The 16867-nt window shown below is 42.3% G+C and overlaps 1 protein-coding gene across 1 annotated transcript; it reads right to left on the reverse strand.

Moving 5' to 3' along the window:
- Positions 1 to 362: 362 nt before the first annotated feature.
- Positions 363 to 13449, reverse strand: LOC138975122 (bile acid-CoA:amino acid N-acyltransferase-like). Its single transcript, XM_070347783.1, has 9 exons — positions 13321 to 13449; positions 11832 to 12131; positions 9536 to 9805; positions 7934 to 8103; positions 6585 to 6698; positions 5263 to 5354; positions 4186 to 4270; positions 2502 to 2703; positions 363 to 2155 (listed from the first exon to the last, which is right to left on the reverse strand). Exons 1-9 carry the CDS (start codon positions 13322 to 13324, stop codon positions 2046 to 2048), a joined length of 1347 nt encoding a protein of 448 aa, XP_070203884.1. The 5' UTR covers positions 13325 to 13449; the 3' UTR covers positions 363 to 2045.
- Positions 13450 to 16867: the final 3418 nt, after the last annotated feature.

The following is a 16867-nucleotide window of genomic DNA, read 5'->3' on the forward strand; positions in this document are numbered from 1 at the left end:
AACTACACTTTTTGTCATAACTTTTAGATTATTGCGATATTCATCCATTCAAGTACCTAGCTGTCTAAATGTGATGATATCCCAGGCATATCACAACTTTAAACCCATAAAGTGGCTGCTGATTTCATAAACTTGGCAAATGCTTGAAGCCTTTAAGCGTTTTCAGCAAAATGTTGCCGATTTCGTGTAATGGGCAGTGTTTTGCCAATTACGCAAGATGGGCACAAATGTTGCCCCGGCAATTCCGCGAATTCGGCAATTCCGTGAATTCGGCACGACATATACATGCACACACACATGGACACACATCCTCTCTCTCAATCTCTCCCAACTCTTAAACTGACTCTCAAACACAGATCAAGTTCTTGCAACCATGTCTTTATTCCTGTGTTTAACATCTTCTTCTCTCCTCCACTTCGCCTACCGACCGAAGCCGGTGGCTACAAGCCACAATACACAGTTGGTTACATCTCCTGAGTTAGTGGAGCACACAACAAAATACGTCCACACTCTTCCGAAGTTCTCAAAGTTCTCGCTATAGATCAGAAGGTCGTCTAAGTAGACTAACAGTACAGCTTAAGTTCTGTCAAAGCAGACATATGGAAAAAGTCATGATCCTCATCACTAAAACCATGCTCCTCTCTTGGAGTCAAAGGGAGAAGTGGCCGAAAATGGGGGGAAAAGTTCCAGAATTGCAGGATAAGCACTGTCTTATCCTGTAGCCAGACGAAACTAGTTCTTTGCACTCAACTACTTTCAGTGCCTCAAAATACTATAAATATTCATTAATAACATAGGAGAAGATTCCAAAATACTAAACTTAAAATGTTTAATACAAAAATTGCATTATTGATTAGAAATTTTGTATCCCTACACAAGACAGACGTTTTCAGTGGCAGGGGAAGACAAGCACACTGGTCACACCAGAGTTATCCTCAAACACAGAGATATAGACTAAGGAGTAGTGCAGGGGAGATAATAAAATTTTTGATTTAACGGACTCTCTTTACAAAGTGACTGCACCACTGGAATAAATGAAAATACATCTCAAGATTTAAACAGTATTATGTACACATGTAAATGTGAACCTCTTACATGCGTACACGCAAGCAAAAGACCAACTGCGCACGAAAAAGATCCTGCAATCCATGTCAGAGTTCGGTGGGTTATAGAAACACAAAAATACCTACATGCTTCCCCTGAAAGCAGCGTATGGCTGCCTGAATAGCGGGGTAAAAACGGTCATGCACGTAAAAACCCACTCGTGCAAAAACATGAGTGAACGTGGGAGTTTCAGCCCATGAACGAAGGGTAAACTTTTTTTTTAAATACACATACTTGTGAAGTATAGCTGCATGCACACATATGTTCTATTACTTGCAACACAGTGAAGAACAGTACTTCAAACCAATCAAATGGCAACAGAAGTAGTGTCTGACTCTCTCATCTTCCACCCACTCCCTCCCCTCTCTCCCAACAGCACCTTCTTTACGTATATTCCTTATCTCATGGCATTCTTGGATACAAATATACATACATTTTTGACAATTAATACGCAATTCCAGTGTACATGTAGAAAGAAATCAGAACTGACACTTTTAGCTGCTGAAATATAGGATTATGTGCCACACTGTATTAAGTTCTCCAGGTCAGATTTAGATTTTTGTTATAAAAATCAGAATTACTGGTTTGGTGTTGATGTTTGGCTGTGTATTTTTCAGCCAAAAAAATCTTTTTGTTTACCTGTTTGAAAAGATCAAGAGGAATGTTGCTAGGATTTATTTTCTTAGGTAAATTTGCAGAAATGACCATGCAAGTTTTGGTAATTTTCCAAAATTCAAGGCAGCCACTAGTGTTTCTTTTTACCCACCAGAAGGAAAGTCAGGCAGAGCTGCCAAAATTACAGCCGTTTTCCACAGTTTGAAAGAGGTTTGGGCATTCTGCTGACAGCCAAACCCAAATGACATTCTTGATAAGGCAGTGAATGTTCACGATGCTCTGTCAACATAAAGATCTTTCACAAGAGAAAGAAAACTTGTGAATCCCTAGGAGGATGAAGGAAGGTATTTGTTCATGAAATTGAGAATCCTTTGCCATGAGTCTTCCTGAGCGATAGCATGTTCTTTCACATAGCCTCCCCACAGTAAGTCTTGACCTGTTCAAAAACAAAACGTAATTTTTCATTAAAGGTTTGCATCATTTCATCACAAACTGCTATATTTCATAACAAAATTACAATCATTCGATTTCAACTTACTATCATTTTATTACAAATCAGCATAAACTCTAAAATGACCCATAAGAATATCCTTCTGAGAGTCAAAGGGTGCATCTAGATTATGTACCTATATAATTCTATACCGAATTGTGTACACACACACACACACACACACACACACACACACACACACACACACACATATGCACACTTTAGACTCATTCACACATCTGATTTCATTTTCTCGTTTGTCCCTCAAATCAACTCCTCCAAAATACCGTACCAAAGAAGGGGTTGTAGCAGGTGCGGCAGTGCGGGTTGTAGGGGGGTTCCAACAGGTGACCTGCACCCGGGTAGTGCATCACCTCTATCAGGTGACGGCGGTCTTCAGGGTACAGCTTCTTGGGCATGTCTCCAACATGAGGATGATTCTGACCATCATCATCCGATATCAGGGTCAGCATGTGTACATCTCTCTCCCATAGCTGGTTAAAAAAAACACCATGATTTACTACTACTAATAATAATAATAAATGAGCATTTATAGCGCAACATCATAACTTTACAATTATGCTCTTTGCGCTTGACACATTTAAAATTAAAACACAGTTATACAAGCATTTACATCTACATTCATAGTCAACAACGCTTAATTAAAAGCATACACCATCAAACATACATTACACAAGATTTTTCCACTAAGTAATAAAAACATAATATACAAGCATTTACATGAATAAAATAGGTAGTGAAAAACAAGGAAATACCAGCTGAATACCCTTAATCAAACAGAATATGTTATCAACAATACTGAAAACAGTCCTTGATGTTTATATACATTATCACTAAAACAACCGATACACTACATGTAGCATACTGATGGACTGAGAAAACAAAATCAGGGGTTGTATTTCTTGAAGAAGTGCGTTTTAAGTGCTCGTTTGAATGCTTGGGGTGACTGAGAGTGGCGGATGTGAAAGGGGAGAGAATTCCATTGTGTGGGTGCGCAGAAAGTAAAAGTGTGTTGTCTGTATGTTTTGGTTTTGGTGTGTGGAATGGTAAGGATGCGACAGTCAGAAGAGGCACGGAGTTGTCTTGCTGGAGAATAGACGGTGAGGAGTTCAGAGAAGTAAGCAGGAGACGAGCCAGAAAAGAAGTTAAAGCAGAGGGTGGACAGTTTGTAGTCAATGCGGGCTTGAATAGGTAACCAGTGCAGCTAGTGTGTGAAGTTTCTGCAGGGGGACTGGGTTTATACAGCTGGGTGTCATCAGCAAAAGACTGATTTAAAACAGAATGGTTTTGAATCAGTGTGGAGAGGGGCTTAGTGTACATGATGAAAAGGATGGGACCGAGTACTGAACCTTGAGGGACGCCGAAAGAAAGTGGGGCTGGAGCAGACATCTGGCCATCGACAAGCACAGCCTGAGTCCTGCCAATGAGATAGGACTCAAGCCATGCTAGCGGTGGACCGGAGATGCCGTACAGAGTCTGAAGTCTATGAAGAAGCGTGACATGGTCAATCGTGTCGAACGCTGCAGAATTTAGGTCAAGTAGGGTAAGCACTGACACATCACCACCATCCAGAGCAGACAGAATGTCACTGATTACTTTAAGTAGGGCTGTTTCAGTACAGAGAAGGGCGATAAGCGGACTGAGAGTGCGAGATCAAATCATGGGTGTTCAAATATGACAACAGCTGCTTCAAAACTACCTTTTCAAAAACTAAAAAAGTGATTACTTTTTTTTTTAATTATGGGGATAGTGTCCTGTTGGAAAAGTACTTCTTTAGGCTAAAACTACAGTCCTTTTTCCTAATATTATTTGTCTGCATTCATGGGCTGCAACTCCCACATGCACTCGCTTTTTGTTTACATCTCCAAATGAAGCTGAAGTTACTTTTGCAGATTCTATCACATACACAATCAGTAAAGCCAGCTGTAAACATTTGTAGTATGTATATAACTTACAGGGATAATATCTTCCTCTGGAAAAGTCCAGCCATCTTTCATTACTTGCCCTTCTTCTGTGACGGGACATTTGTCCATATCCAGCCTGCAAAACATTAAGATTAACTGTAGTTATAAAGAACATGAACTCAATCTCTGAGGGCTCATTCTGATTATAAGTACAAGATGTAAAATTTGATACTGAAGAAAAATACTCAAATCAGACAAATGATCTGACCCCCGTTTCTCAGCGGACAGACACATGGTGAGTGAAGCGAGGAAGTAGCTTTTCTTGTGGACCACTTGCCAAGAAGAAGGCTAGGATTTAGCAAGAGTAGATGAGCATCCATGTGGAAGTGCTTGCAATGCTATAAAACAAGGTGGCTGCACAGCTGGCAATTCCATGGCTTTTTCTCGACGAGTGCAGATGACGATTTCGATATCAACCAAAAGCGTTTATAACTCTTGCCTGGCTAGCACATAAGGCCTAAAAAAAAAATAGGTGTGGTTACGGTAACCCGACCTACCCTATTTTTAGGGGCCGATCCTATAACTTTTTATTACATTTGTCAAAACAAAAAAAAAACGAGTGCAAAAAACGCAATGAAAGCGAAAGCGCCCGTGTCGCACACTTATTTCCCTGTCAAGTAGGTTTAATTTGTACACATTAGAAAAAAAGTAATTAAAAAAAAAGTGATTGCCTACCTACCTACCCTATTTTTTTTGGCAATGTTACCGTAACCACATCTATTTTTTTTTTTGGCCTAATCGTTTTATATATACACCCTTGCTTTCTTGCAAATGGGACATTACACTATATATACAATGAAACATTCACCAGTACATCGACCTAGCAGTCTTTAAAGTGGATGAAAAAGGAAGTAAAAAAACAAAACAGAAAACTGATTTAATTCGGTTTTAAAGACTGATCCTTTGTCTGAAGATGAGAGTTAAGAAAAAGAAATCTAGCTGAGTCTCATTTCTATTTGAGTGTCTGTCCACTTGAAAGACTGCTCGGTCAATGCATGAGTGAATGATTTCTTTCGTTTATAATTAAATGTTTCATCGGCTAACCAGTTTTGATTCTTGGACACTTACCGAACTCCTTTTTTTAGCAGCATTCCTTTCCGGTGAAGATTAATCATAAAGCCATGAAATCCTGGTCCATTTATGCGGACAAAGGCCCTGATCTGGAAAGCACTGAGGTTTAATATGCTATCAAAATCTACAACAGACAAAAACTTTCACCTCAGCAGAAATAAGCATCCAAGTGTTAGTTGCTATTCAATATTAATATTCTAACAACCAGCTGTATACAGCATAAAACAAGGATCGAGACATTACAGACGAACCCTATCTAAAGAACCCCCTATATTTCAGGCTACTCCAATTATGGACGTTTTCCGGAAATACCTTTGTCAGGATTTTCGGCGGTTTGAAGGAGTAGTAACCCCTGAAACTGCGGAAAGCTTTTTCACAACATCCGGGACACTCTCCACGCCTCCGACAGGCTGTATGCTGCGATCGGGACGAACAACAAACTCCGATGTAAATGCTATGCGGCATGCACTAGATATGATACCGGCATTTTCAATATTAAAGAAGCCATCAGAGCCACAAATCGCCACGGATGGCTTGCTGATCACTGGAAGTGTTCGCTAAGTACGTGTGTTTTCCTGATACCACGTGACCTTTAAGCCAAACCCACATGACCTCTATCAAAACACCTTATATGTGCCAGCGATCCTTTCCACAACAAATTCTGAACTCCGATGATTTTCGAAAGAAAAGGGTATCATATTGTGAGCGCGCTACATGGCATACACATCGGATTGGGTTTTTCCTCCTGATCGTGGGGTACGTACAGTCCAGCGGAGAGTGCTCTGGAAGTTGTGAAAAACCTGTCTGTAGTTAGGGGCTCTCTCTCTCTCTTTCTTAGTCTCTCTATCTCTCTCTCTCTTTCTTAGTCTCTCAGTCTCTCTCAGTCTCTCCCTCCCCCTCTCCTCTCCCTCCCCTGCAAGAAGTCGGTGAAGGGAGAAACTCGATGCACCCACTGAAGTAGCGCTGTGGGTTTCCCTGAACCCACCCCGTCGTTAGAGAAATAAACGGTAAAAACCCTCTTTCAAATGTATGGGTTCAGACAAACCCGCATCGTCGTGAGAGAAATAAACGGTAAAAACCCTCTTTCAAATGTATGGGTTCAGACAAACCCGCATCGTCGTTAGAGAAATAAACGGTAAAAACCCTCTTTCAAATGTATGGGTTCAGACAAACCCGCATCGTCGGGCGTGTGTAGTCAAAAGCGGCATCCGGCAAAGGTTAAGACGCCTGCATACTTTCTCAGATTTTCCCATTATAGGGGTTCCACTGTAGTACAAGTACCCAAAACAGCCACAGATGCCAGAGTAACAAGGCCTCACCTGAGGACAGTGCCAGGCCATCATCAGCCCAACAGCGGCTCCTCCTGAGATTGCGATGAGGCCAACACCTTCAGGATGGATAGACGGATGTGATGCAAACCATGTTGCTGCGTCCTTTGCAAAAATAAAAACAATGCTTTGAGATCTGAAGAAAACAAGTAAAATTCAATGCCGTAAACTGAGTTCTTCTTCTTCTTCGTTCATGTGCTTTGACTCCCACGTTCACTCATGTTTTTAGCACGAGTGGATTTTTACGTGTATGACCGTTTTTACCCCACCATTCAGGCAGCATTAGCCAATTTCGGGGGAGGCATGCTGGGTATTTTTGTGTTTCTATAACCCACCGAACTCTGACATGGATTACAGGATCTTTTTCATGCGCACTTGGTCTTGTGCTTGCGTGTACACACGAAGGGGGTTAAGTCACTAGCAGGTCTGCACATAAGCTGACCTGGGAGATCGCAAAAATCTCCACTCTTAACCCACCAGGTGGCAGCGACCGGGATTCGAACTCACGACCTCCCGATTAGGAGGCTGACGTCTTACCACCACGCCACTGCGCCCGTCTGTAAGCTGACTAATATTGTCATAATTATAGCACTTGACAAGATCAAATAACCATAATTTGAGATCACAAGAAAACAACATATGAGTGAGGCAGAGAGTGCTGCTACATGTAGCAAGGTAAAATAACAAAGAGAAGTAAGCACTAGAAATAAAGACAACAGCAAGTGAGAGTTATGTGGAACCAATCTCCTATTACCTCTAAAAAAAAATGATCATTTGCGCAGGGCTAAAAAATGACTAATACAGAACACTGACAAAGACAAATATAGGTTTAATTATTTATTTATTTATTTATTTATTTATTTACGAGGATTTATATCGCGCACGTATCTCACCACACAAGGCGACTCAAGGCGCATGTTACCTATTAATGCCGTGTGAGATGGAATTTTTTACACAATATATCACGCATTCACATCGGCCAGTAGATCGACTGCCTTTAGGCGCTGCATCCACCTTTCACGGCCTATTATTCCAGGTCACACGGGTATTTTGGTGGACATTTTTATCTACGCCTATACAATTTTGCCAGGAAAGACCCTTTTGTCAATCGTGGGATTTAAAGGCCAAATATGAAGTGGTGTGAACAGTAATAGAACAGAAGGGAAGAGTAATACAAAAGTCAAACATTATAGGTGTGTACTGCGGATAAGATATGGCGTCATTGTGATAGGACCGCCATACTGGGTGTATGGAGAGCACGCCTCTTGTAGCGCTAGAGCAGCAGCTAGTTCCTACAAGCACCAGTATGTGAACAGAAAAAAATACACTTAATTTCTTACCTCAAAGTAATCAAATGTTTGTTCTGTAAAGGTCTTTGGAAGATCATCATAGCCAAAGAAGGGCAGAGCAAAAGCTGCAAAACCGTTAGCTGCCAGCAAAGCTGCTCGAATCTCCATCAGCCCTCCAGCGATTCCAAACATGTCTATCACTCCAGGGAAGGGGCCATCGCCTGAAACAACATTACGGCAAAATTGGGCCTCATAACTTTTTAAAGAGCTATCGTCCATGGTGTGCTTACACAGCAGGCACAAACAAGCTGTTCAACTTGGAATATAGCACAAAATTTGGCCTCATAAATTTGTAAAAGAGATATCGTCCCTGGTATGCTTATACAGCAGGCACAAACAAGCTGTTCAACTTGGAATATAGCACAAAATTCTGCCTCATAACTTTTTAAAGAGATATCGTCCCTGGTATGCTTATACAGCAGGCACAAACAAGCTGTTCAACTTGGAATATAGCACAAAATTCTGCCTCATAACTAAGAGATATCGTCCCTGGTATACTTATACAGCAGGCACAAACAAGCTGTTCAACTTGGAACATATAGCACATGTACTTATCTATCAGACCTTGTGCCAATCTAAACAAGTCTATCACACCTAGTAAAGGAACCTTGCCTAAAACAGCATTACAGCAAACATAAAATTCTGATTCCCCCTCAGATCACATTGATATGTACAATGTCAGAAGCTTTCCTTCACAACATTGTAATACGTTGTTAACAAAAGAAAATATCATAATATGTCTCCAAGTAGAAGGGAAAACACAGACAAACAAACATCCTTCTTTAGTTAAAGGCACAGTAAGCCTCCCGTAAACCATCACAGATACTGTCAGGCTTTTACACACAGTACAAACACCCTTCCATTTGAACGCTCAGCAAACGGGAACATCCTAGGTGCCCTACGTAAAGAGCAAGCAATCTTTAAAGAATTAATTTTGCGGAATGTCTCAGAGACAATCGGACCGTTGTGCGTTTTGGCGCTAGACCTAACTTTTAAAACCTAAATAATAAATTGACAGCTTGTTACACAAACATTCTTAAATCATAAAAGAATTCTTTTTTCATCAAAACAAGATCAGTACAATTCGAAGTTTTGAAAGTTTGAAAAAAGAAAAGCCCGGAAGCAGGGTCACGCAAGGTCGTGGTTCTCGTAGCAGACGACGGGTTATGCCTATCGCCAGTTCCTCTGAACAGTCAAAAGCCATCGCTAGAGTTCTTGTAAACCACAGCCGTTTGTTTCGTGCATAGTCAGAGGTACATAATAACGTGCTATTGCAGATAAACTCACATCGAGTCGCATTCAAATTATTAACTGACGACTACATTGTGAAAAAGGGAAACTGAATCACACGGGTTCACGATGGCTCAGGGGTAAGATAAACCACGCAAAAATAAATTCTTTGAAAATTGCTCGCTCTTTACGGAGGGCACCTAGGATGTTCTCAAGCGGTGAGTGTTTGAATGAAAGGGTGTTTGTACTGTGTGTAAAAGCCTGACAGTATCTGTGATGGTTTACGGGAGGCTTACTGTGCTTTTAAACAACTTCACACAAGATTGTAAACAGTATGGCAACGCTTTGTACAAAATTACCCACCTGGAGGCAAGAACAGAGTTCCCCTCACCGTTCCCTCTCTCACTGGTATTCTTCTCACATTGGACGGCATCACCACTCTCTCCACCTCCAACGCAGACAGAGGCTCATGCTGTGTGTTCTTAATATGAAGGTCGGACAGTGGTAAGTGCCCCAGGTAGACTGACAGTTTGTACAGAACTGGACGCTCCACATTCTTCACAACCATACGAATGTTCAGAGGGCCAGACGGACATGGTTTCATGCTCCAGAACAGCCCCATTGGTTCTACACCTGAACACAAGTAAATATGATTACAATGGTACCTGCGATGAAAGGACAACCTTATGTGACCAGCTATATTGCAGGTTGTCTGTCTGTCTGTATTAGACAAAGGGACAAAAGATGTCCTTCCTCGGTTGGTGCCATTGTCTTATTATCAGAGGAGCCTCACAAAGTCATTGCAGGAACATTATTATCATTTTACTTTTTTAAAATTCACTGGAATTTTGACCTATCGGTTTTTAAAGTGGACAAACAATGTAATACCCCCATTCCACACAACCGTTCTGGGTCCCGTTCCCGTACCAACCAAGGAACAGAGCGGGCACGGGAGGGATCCGCAAAGGAACGTAAATGATCGTTAACGGAACTGCTTTGAACGGTAGGGTTGGTAGGGTTGGTAGAGTTTGGACTGCATGTTCAAAATTTTAGCCGTTCCCCTCCCAATCAGAATGAACGGTTATGGAACCTTAACCCATCAGTAACGGAACGCTTGGATCGTTAAAGGAACTTAAAACAACGGTAACGCGACGGTATCCCTCTCACACACTGAGTTGTCATACCCACATTCCACACATCCGTTCTAGGTCCCGTTCCCGTACCGAAGGACGGCTGCCACTATGGTCACGCTGCTCAAAGATGCCAAACATATCAAAACAGCGGAGCCGTTTGCGCAGTGTTCCATGGTGTGGCAGCCATCCTTGGTCGGTACGGGAACAGGACCTAGAACGGTTGTGTGGAATGGGGGTATCTTCTTCTTCTTCTTCTGCGTTCGTGGGCTGAAACTCCCACGTACACTCGTGTTTTTGCACGAGTGGAATTTTTACGTGTATGACCGTTTTTACCCCGCCATTAAGGCAGCCATACGCCGTTTTCGGAGGAAGCATGCTGGGTATTTTTGTGTTTCTATAACCCACCGAACTCTGACATGGATTACAGGATCTTTTCCGTGCGCACTTGGTCTTGTGCTTGCGTGTACACACGAAGGGGGATAAGCCACTAGCAGGTCTGCACATAAGTTGACCTGGGAGATCGGAAAAATCTCCACACTTAACCCACCAGGCGGCCGCGGCCGGGATTCGAACCCTCGACCTTCCGATTAAGAGGCCGACGTCTTACCACCACGCCACAGCGCCCGTCTGGAATGGGGGTATAAAATGCAGGAAGCAAAATGACAAAAGGAACCCCTTTTTCTCAGGCCTTTTGTCTTTTCGCGGAGTTTGTTTAGAATGTTAAAGTCTATACATGTTTATTTATTTTTATTTTTATTTATTTATTTACGAGGATTTATATCGCGCACGTATCTCACCACACAAGGCGACTCAAGGCGCATGTTACCTATTAATGCCGTGTGAGATGGAATTTTTTACACAATATATCACGCATTCACATCGGCCAGTAGATCGACTGCCTTTAGGCGCTGCATCCACCTTTCACGGCCTATTATTCCAGGTCACACGGGTATTTTGGTGGACATTTTTATCTACGCCTATACAATTTTGGCAGGAAAGACCCTTTTGTCAATCGTGGGATCTTTAACGTGCACACCCCAATGTAGTGTACACGAAGGGACCTCGGTTTTTCGTCTCATCCGAAAGACTAGCACTTGAACCCACCACCTAGGTTAGGAAAGGGGGGAGAAAATAGCGGCCTGACCCAGGGTCGAACACGCAACCTCTCGATTCCGAGCGCAAGTGCGTTACCACTCGGCCACCCAGTCCCGTATGTGTATAAGTTTTGCTTAGTGCTTGGGTTCTTGGTGTTATGTCTCAGTTAAACGTATGCTTTGTATGCTTGTTGATTTGTGCTAGTTTATTCTATAATGAATTTGTAAAGCGCCTGGAGCCAATTGATGGGACTCGCGCTATAGAAAAGTTATTTATTATTATTATTATTATTATTATATAAATATATGTTTATGATGTAAACAAAATTCATGGTTCACAGCTAGAAAGAGGGCTCCTTTTTTTGCTTAATTTTCTCTTTGCTTAAGGCACAGAAACGTAATCTAAAACACAAGGCCATCTTAACTCCTCACCTGTATAGGTGCCTCCGACAGAGGCGTCTTTCTGAAGATCCACCTCTCCACTGTGACTGGCAACATAATGACTGCACGACACAAACTGTGCTGGTTTCCTCCGCCACTCGTGTTCCGTCATGGCATGGAGTGTGACCTTGGCCTTGCTTGGGAGACCTTGAACCTTGATGTGAACTTTGTCTGTGAAGAGGCTGACCTTGGGAGTGACCTGAATGAGTTCTGACTGGGCAGGCTGGGAAAAAAATGGCCGCTGCGTGCATCTATGAAGAATAGGTTGCAGCTGGCGCAGTCGCCTAGTAGCTACAGGAAGTAAAGAAAGGGTATAATTACAGTTACAAAGCTTTATAATAATTAACTCCACAAGAATGTCAAAATCGGTGTCCCCTACCACAATCAACAGCTGTTTATTGTCAGATTACAGTTACAAACTCAGATTCAGACATGTATTCTGCATGCATGATGGCAATGTTTGCTCATAATGAGCGCATGAATGTATTGATGAGTCGGAAAAAAATGTAACAATGATAAGGATAATGAAAGTTATTGAAAAAGAAATCTAACTTATAGTAATATCTATAAGCACTGCACATATTATAAATCTCATTTATCTTTTTGTTTTGATATATAAAAATTGGGCTCCATAACATAAGCATGCATGCATGCCGCTTGTTTGTAATACAAGTGTGTTGCCTTCCCCACATTTAACTTCCTGGGTAGAATCAGAGACTATAGAGTATACAGACTGTATACTCTATAGTCTCTAGTAGAATAGAAAAAAAATGCACCTGTCAAGATTGCACATGGACACAGTGGTGAATGCAGTTTGAGGTCCCTGCGGTAAGAAGACACCTCCCATGAAAGAACACCTTTTATTTTTGCTTTTGCTATTATCTTGACCAAAAATGATCTGCCGTGAGAGACATGAGGCAATCTGCAAAGTGCAATGTAGGTACACTTCCAGTAACCAAGGTCCCAAGGGTATCCTTTTATCACAGGTATACTAACAGTAACAGTAGTAACACTAAACAGCTGATACAAAGAGGATGCATGGATAATTAGTGAACACTATAGTACACATGTACTTACTGAGACATACTAGTCCCTGTCTACAAGAGGGATAAATCCTCATGATCACATTACTACCTAACAAACACGACCACATGGTTTTACAAACTGTTTGATATCTACATGCAGTGTGACTGTGTCACAGTGTGTTAAAATACAAGCAGTATCTCTGTCCTGTACGTTATGCTATCTTTTGGGTCATGCATAGTCACACACGATCCGAGAGAACCCCATCCGTTTTCAGCGCCCATGCATACGACTGACCTACTTCAAGTGTAATGCACAGAGAGAGAGAGAGAGAGAGAGAGGAGAGAGAGGGGAGAGAGAAAGTAGAGATCGAGCGAGGGAGATTGAAAGAGAGAGAGAGGTGAATGGTTAAGTTTTAATAAAGCTAACTGAAAACTGCACAAAGAGCGTTACACACCCATCTTCGTGCTGCTACGTTTAAAAAATTGCAGAAAAACCGTCAATTCTCCTGTTAAACACAAGATTTGCTTGAGTATCAACTCTGTTGTCGAGGGCCTTTCTCAATGATAAACAAAAGACGCTGAAGTTATTTCCCTTTAGACTTCATATACCTTGTTTTATCATAATGGTTTGCGGTACTCCGACACAGCTAATGAAAACGGACTTTCACTATATGTTTCCTCCTGCTCTGTATCTGTGTTTTTATTGTGTTTTTTAATTTTCCATGTACCCTCACGGGGTTTTATCGGAATAAAACTTGACTTGACTTGACTTGGCTCGTGCGTCAAGGCTGACGGGCAAAATTAATTGATCATTCTCACTTCATTTCAAGTTGAGTCTTTAGTTTTTCGAAAGTCACGTCTTGCATTGCAGGGGATATTTAAAGCCATATGTACTCGATGACTATACACGCTAATTGCTTTACCAACAGCTGGAGACAGACTAAATTAAGTTCCTGCAAAATATTGTGGTCTAGGACCCCTTAAATGTTGAGATATTTGAATTTTCATTTTGATCTGGATCGTCCTATTTATAGATTTGGCAACACATGCAACGTTGATGCAAGGGAGAGAACACCGCGGCTTTGTTGACATCCTCACTTTTTCAGAGGCTAGAACAAGCTGTAATGCATGTATTATGGTCCGCGCATGGTGACGTATCGTCATTATATGGTCTTATGGTGCGTTTGACATCGATTGTGGGCAAACTACACTTTGTAAACACGGGAGTGCGTTAGTATGCCTTTAAGCACGGTTTTCAGGCTAAAAAAAACAAAAACGAAAACCTCCGAAAAACCCCGAAAACCCCATCTAAACTAACTAAATCTATCTTCAAAGTTAAGAATTTGACATGCCTGTGAGAAGTCATGCTACATGCACCCCAATTTATGTGTTAAAAGCCAGAGTTTTCGACAAAGTCGATGCAACAATGCATATTTAACACCATATATACGTCACAGTACTACTGTTGTTTGTAAAATATGTTTTAAACGCTTAATTAATTCTTTTTATGTATTTAAATATTTGTAGAATTTACTGGTGTGTGTGTGTGTGTGTGTGTGTGTGTGTGTGTGCGCGCGCACACACACACTGACACACACTACCTCACACACCGTCAAACACACACACACTGCACATACACACGCACACACACACACACACACTGTACACACACACACACACACACACACACACACACACACACACACACACACACACACACACAATAATTTAAACAAAAATGTTAAAAACACAAACACGGCACACACACAAAAATGTTTAAATGACACTGCGTCGGCTCTCCCACGGGTCGCCACATGCCTGCCATTGTTTTCACGCTACTACTAAATTGGAACCTCTATTTCGGGGTCACGAAAAATCTGAGAAAATAAGGTTAGTCTTAACAAGTCGCGTAAGGCGAAAATACAACATTTAGTCAAGTAGCTGTCGAACTCACAGAATGAAACAGAACGCAATGCAATTTTTCAGCAAGACCGTATACTCGTAGCATCGTCAGTCCACTGCTCATGCATGGCAAAGGCAGTGAAATTGACAAGACTAGAGACTCGCTATTGCTCCTATGAGGGGAAGAAATGAAGAATGAAAAATTAACTGGACAGGTGCACATCTTCACAGTCACAGGAGTGCACATGCACGACATCGTCTTCCTGCCCCCTCCCATCTCGGAGCTTTGGCGATCACAGACAGACACACACACACACCCACACACACACATCTAGGCTATACATATAAATAAAAGAGAGTGTCTGTCTGTCTGTGTGTGTGTGTGTGTGTGTGTGTCTGTCTGTGATCGCCAAAGCTCCGAGAAGGGAGGGGGCAGGAAGACGATGTCGTGCATGTGCACTCCTGTGACTGTGAAGATGTGCACCTGACCACAAGGCCACCGCCGCTGCCGCTGCGCTGCCAGCCCTCCAATCCTCCTCCGCCCCCCCCCCCCCCCCCGAAGAGAGAAACTTTTAGTTGTGGCTTGGCTCTTCTAAAAAAAAAGTAAACTTGCCCCCCTGTCACGATCTAGTGACATGGATCAAGAAAGTGTCACGCGGTGGGGTGCCTTCTCTTGGTCAATTGCGATAGAAAGCGCCTGTGCGTACTGTCAACGGTTGTGAATTTTGTTGACAGCGCAGAACGAACACGAATATTTTTGTGTCACTGACACGGATTTCACGTGGGTGATTTCTGCTGTGGAGGCAGAATTGTCGATAACTGAACTGGGGTATGTGACAGGGTGAGTCACGTGATTTTTGTCAAGGTTGTCTGTGTGAGGACAAGTAGGCTATCGACACTCTCGAAACTCAGCAGCGAGAGAGAAGGGTCGGTGTCAGTGTACTCCTACTAGTTTGATGGTTTTTCAACACGTGTGAATACTTCACTGGGTATCAACGTGCTATGCTACTTGCTAGTGAGGCTTGATAGGAACTCCATAGGACAGACCACCTTCTTCTTGAACACATGCTGGCTGACAGACGGGGCGTCAAGATTCTCCGCTGGGCGGTTTTCACTGCATAAGGTTTCAGCGAGAGAGGAGAAGTCATTCGAAAGGAAGCGGTTTCGCTTAAGGGAGAGCTACCTACATAGGCTTGTGAGATAATAAATCATTATTTAACGCTGTTGACGAGTCTGTGTTTGTGGAATGAAATACTCTCTGTTGTTCTTTCCAGGTTGGCGCATAATTTGCTCTTTGTGACGCTAAAATACTAATCTGTATATGGTTTTTGCAGATATTGAGAGAAGGAAGGAAAATAGCTGATTTGTTGTTGTAAAAGTCCGTTTGTGCAGGCCCACGTGCTCGATGAAATATGTCAGGGTGACATGTTTAAAGGTGGAGGTTGTTGGGTAGCTTGACATGTTTAGTGTACCGAGGCTTTTTGTTGCAGCCTTTCTGTCTTCATTTCCACCGGCTACTGGTGCTGGCTGTTATCTGCGGGACGCTACGGGAAGTGATGTAACCAGCTAACCGGCTAACCAGCAAACCGGCTAACCAGCTAACCAGCGACTGGGTGCGGCGCCTGATGTCTCCACAGTTCCCTGCTTCGTCACCACGCTAACCAGCACTTCATTCGACGGAGCAGTTGTGGAGACTAAAGACTAATTACAGGACGTCCACTCAGTGGCAGAAGAAAAGCTAAGTTGCACCATGTCTTAAGCACCCTGTTTACCACCGTTGTCATCTTTTATATTTGTGATTATATTCGAGTGGTGACAACGTGGGGTGTGTGACCCCTGCATTAACTAGCACTTTTGGGCAGATCAGCTATATTTCCCTAGCTTTACACGGGATCAGCGTGTTACTATAATTTTCTATATTCTAACTGGCATTTTGTCAGTGGCCGTGTTATTTACGTTTTGAACGTAAAAGAACATTTTTGGGAGTGAAGTCTCGAGGGAGGTGGCGAGTCATTACATAAACAGGCGTCTGAAACTTAAACTTTTGTTGTTTCCATTAAATTGTATGACTGCGAGAGTGGATCTTGGTGTGCATGTGGT

Source organism: Littorina saxatilis, linkage group LG9 (genome assembly GCF_037325665.1).
Source record: "Littorina saxatilis isolate snail1 linkage group LG9, US_GU_Lsax_2.0, whole genome shotgun sequence".
Lineage (NCBI taxonomy): Eukaryota > Metazoa > Mollusca > Gastropoda > Littorinimorpha > Littorinidae > Littorina > Littorina saxatilis.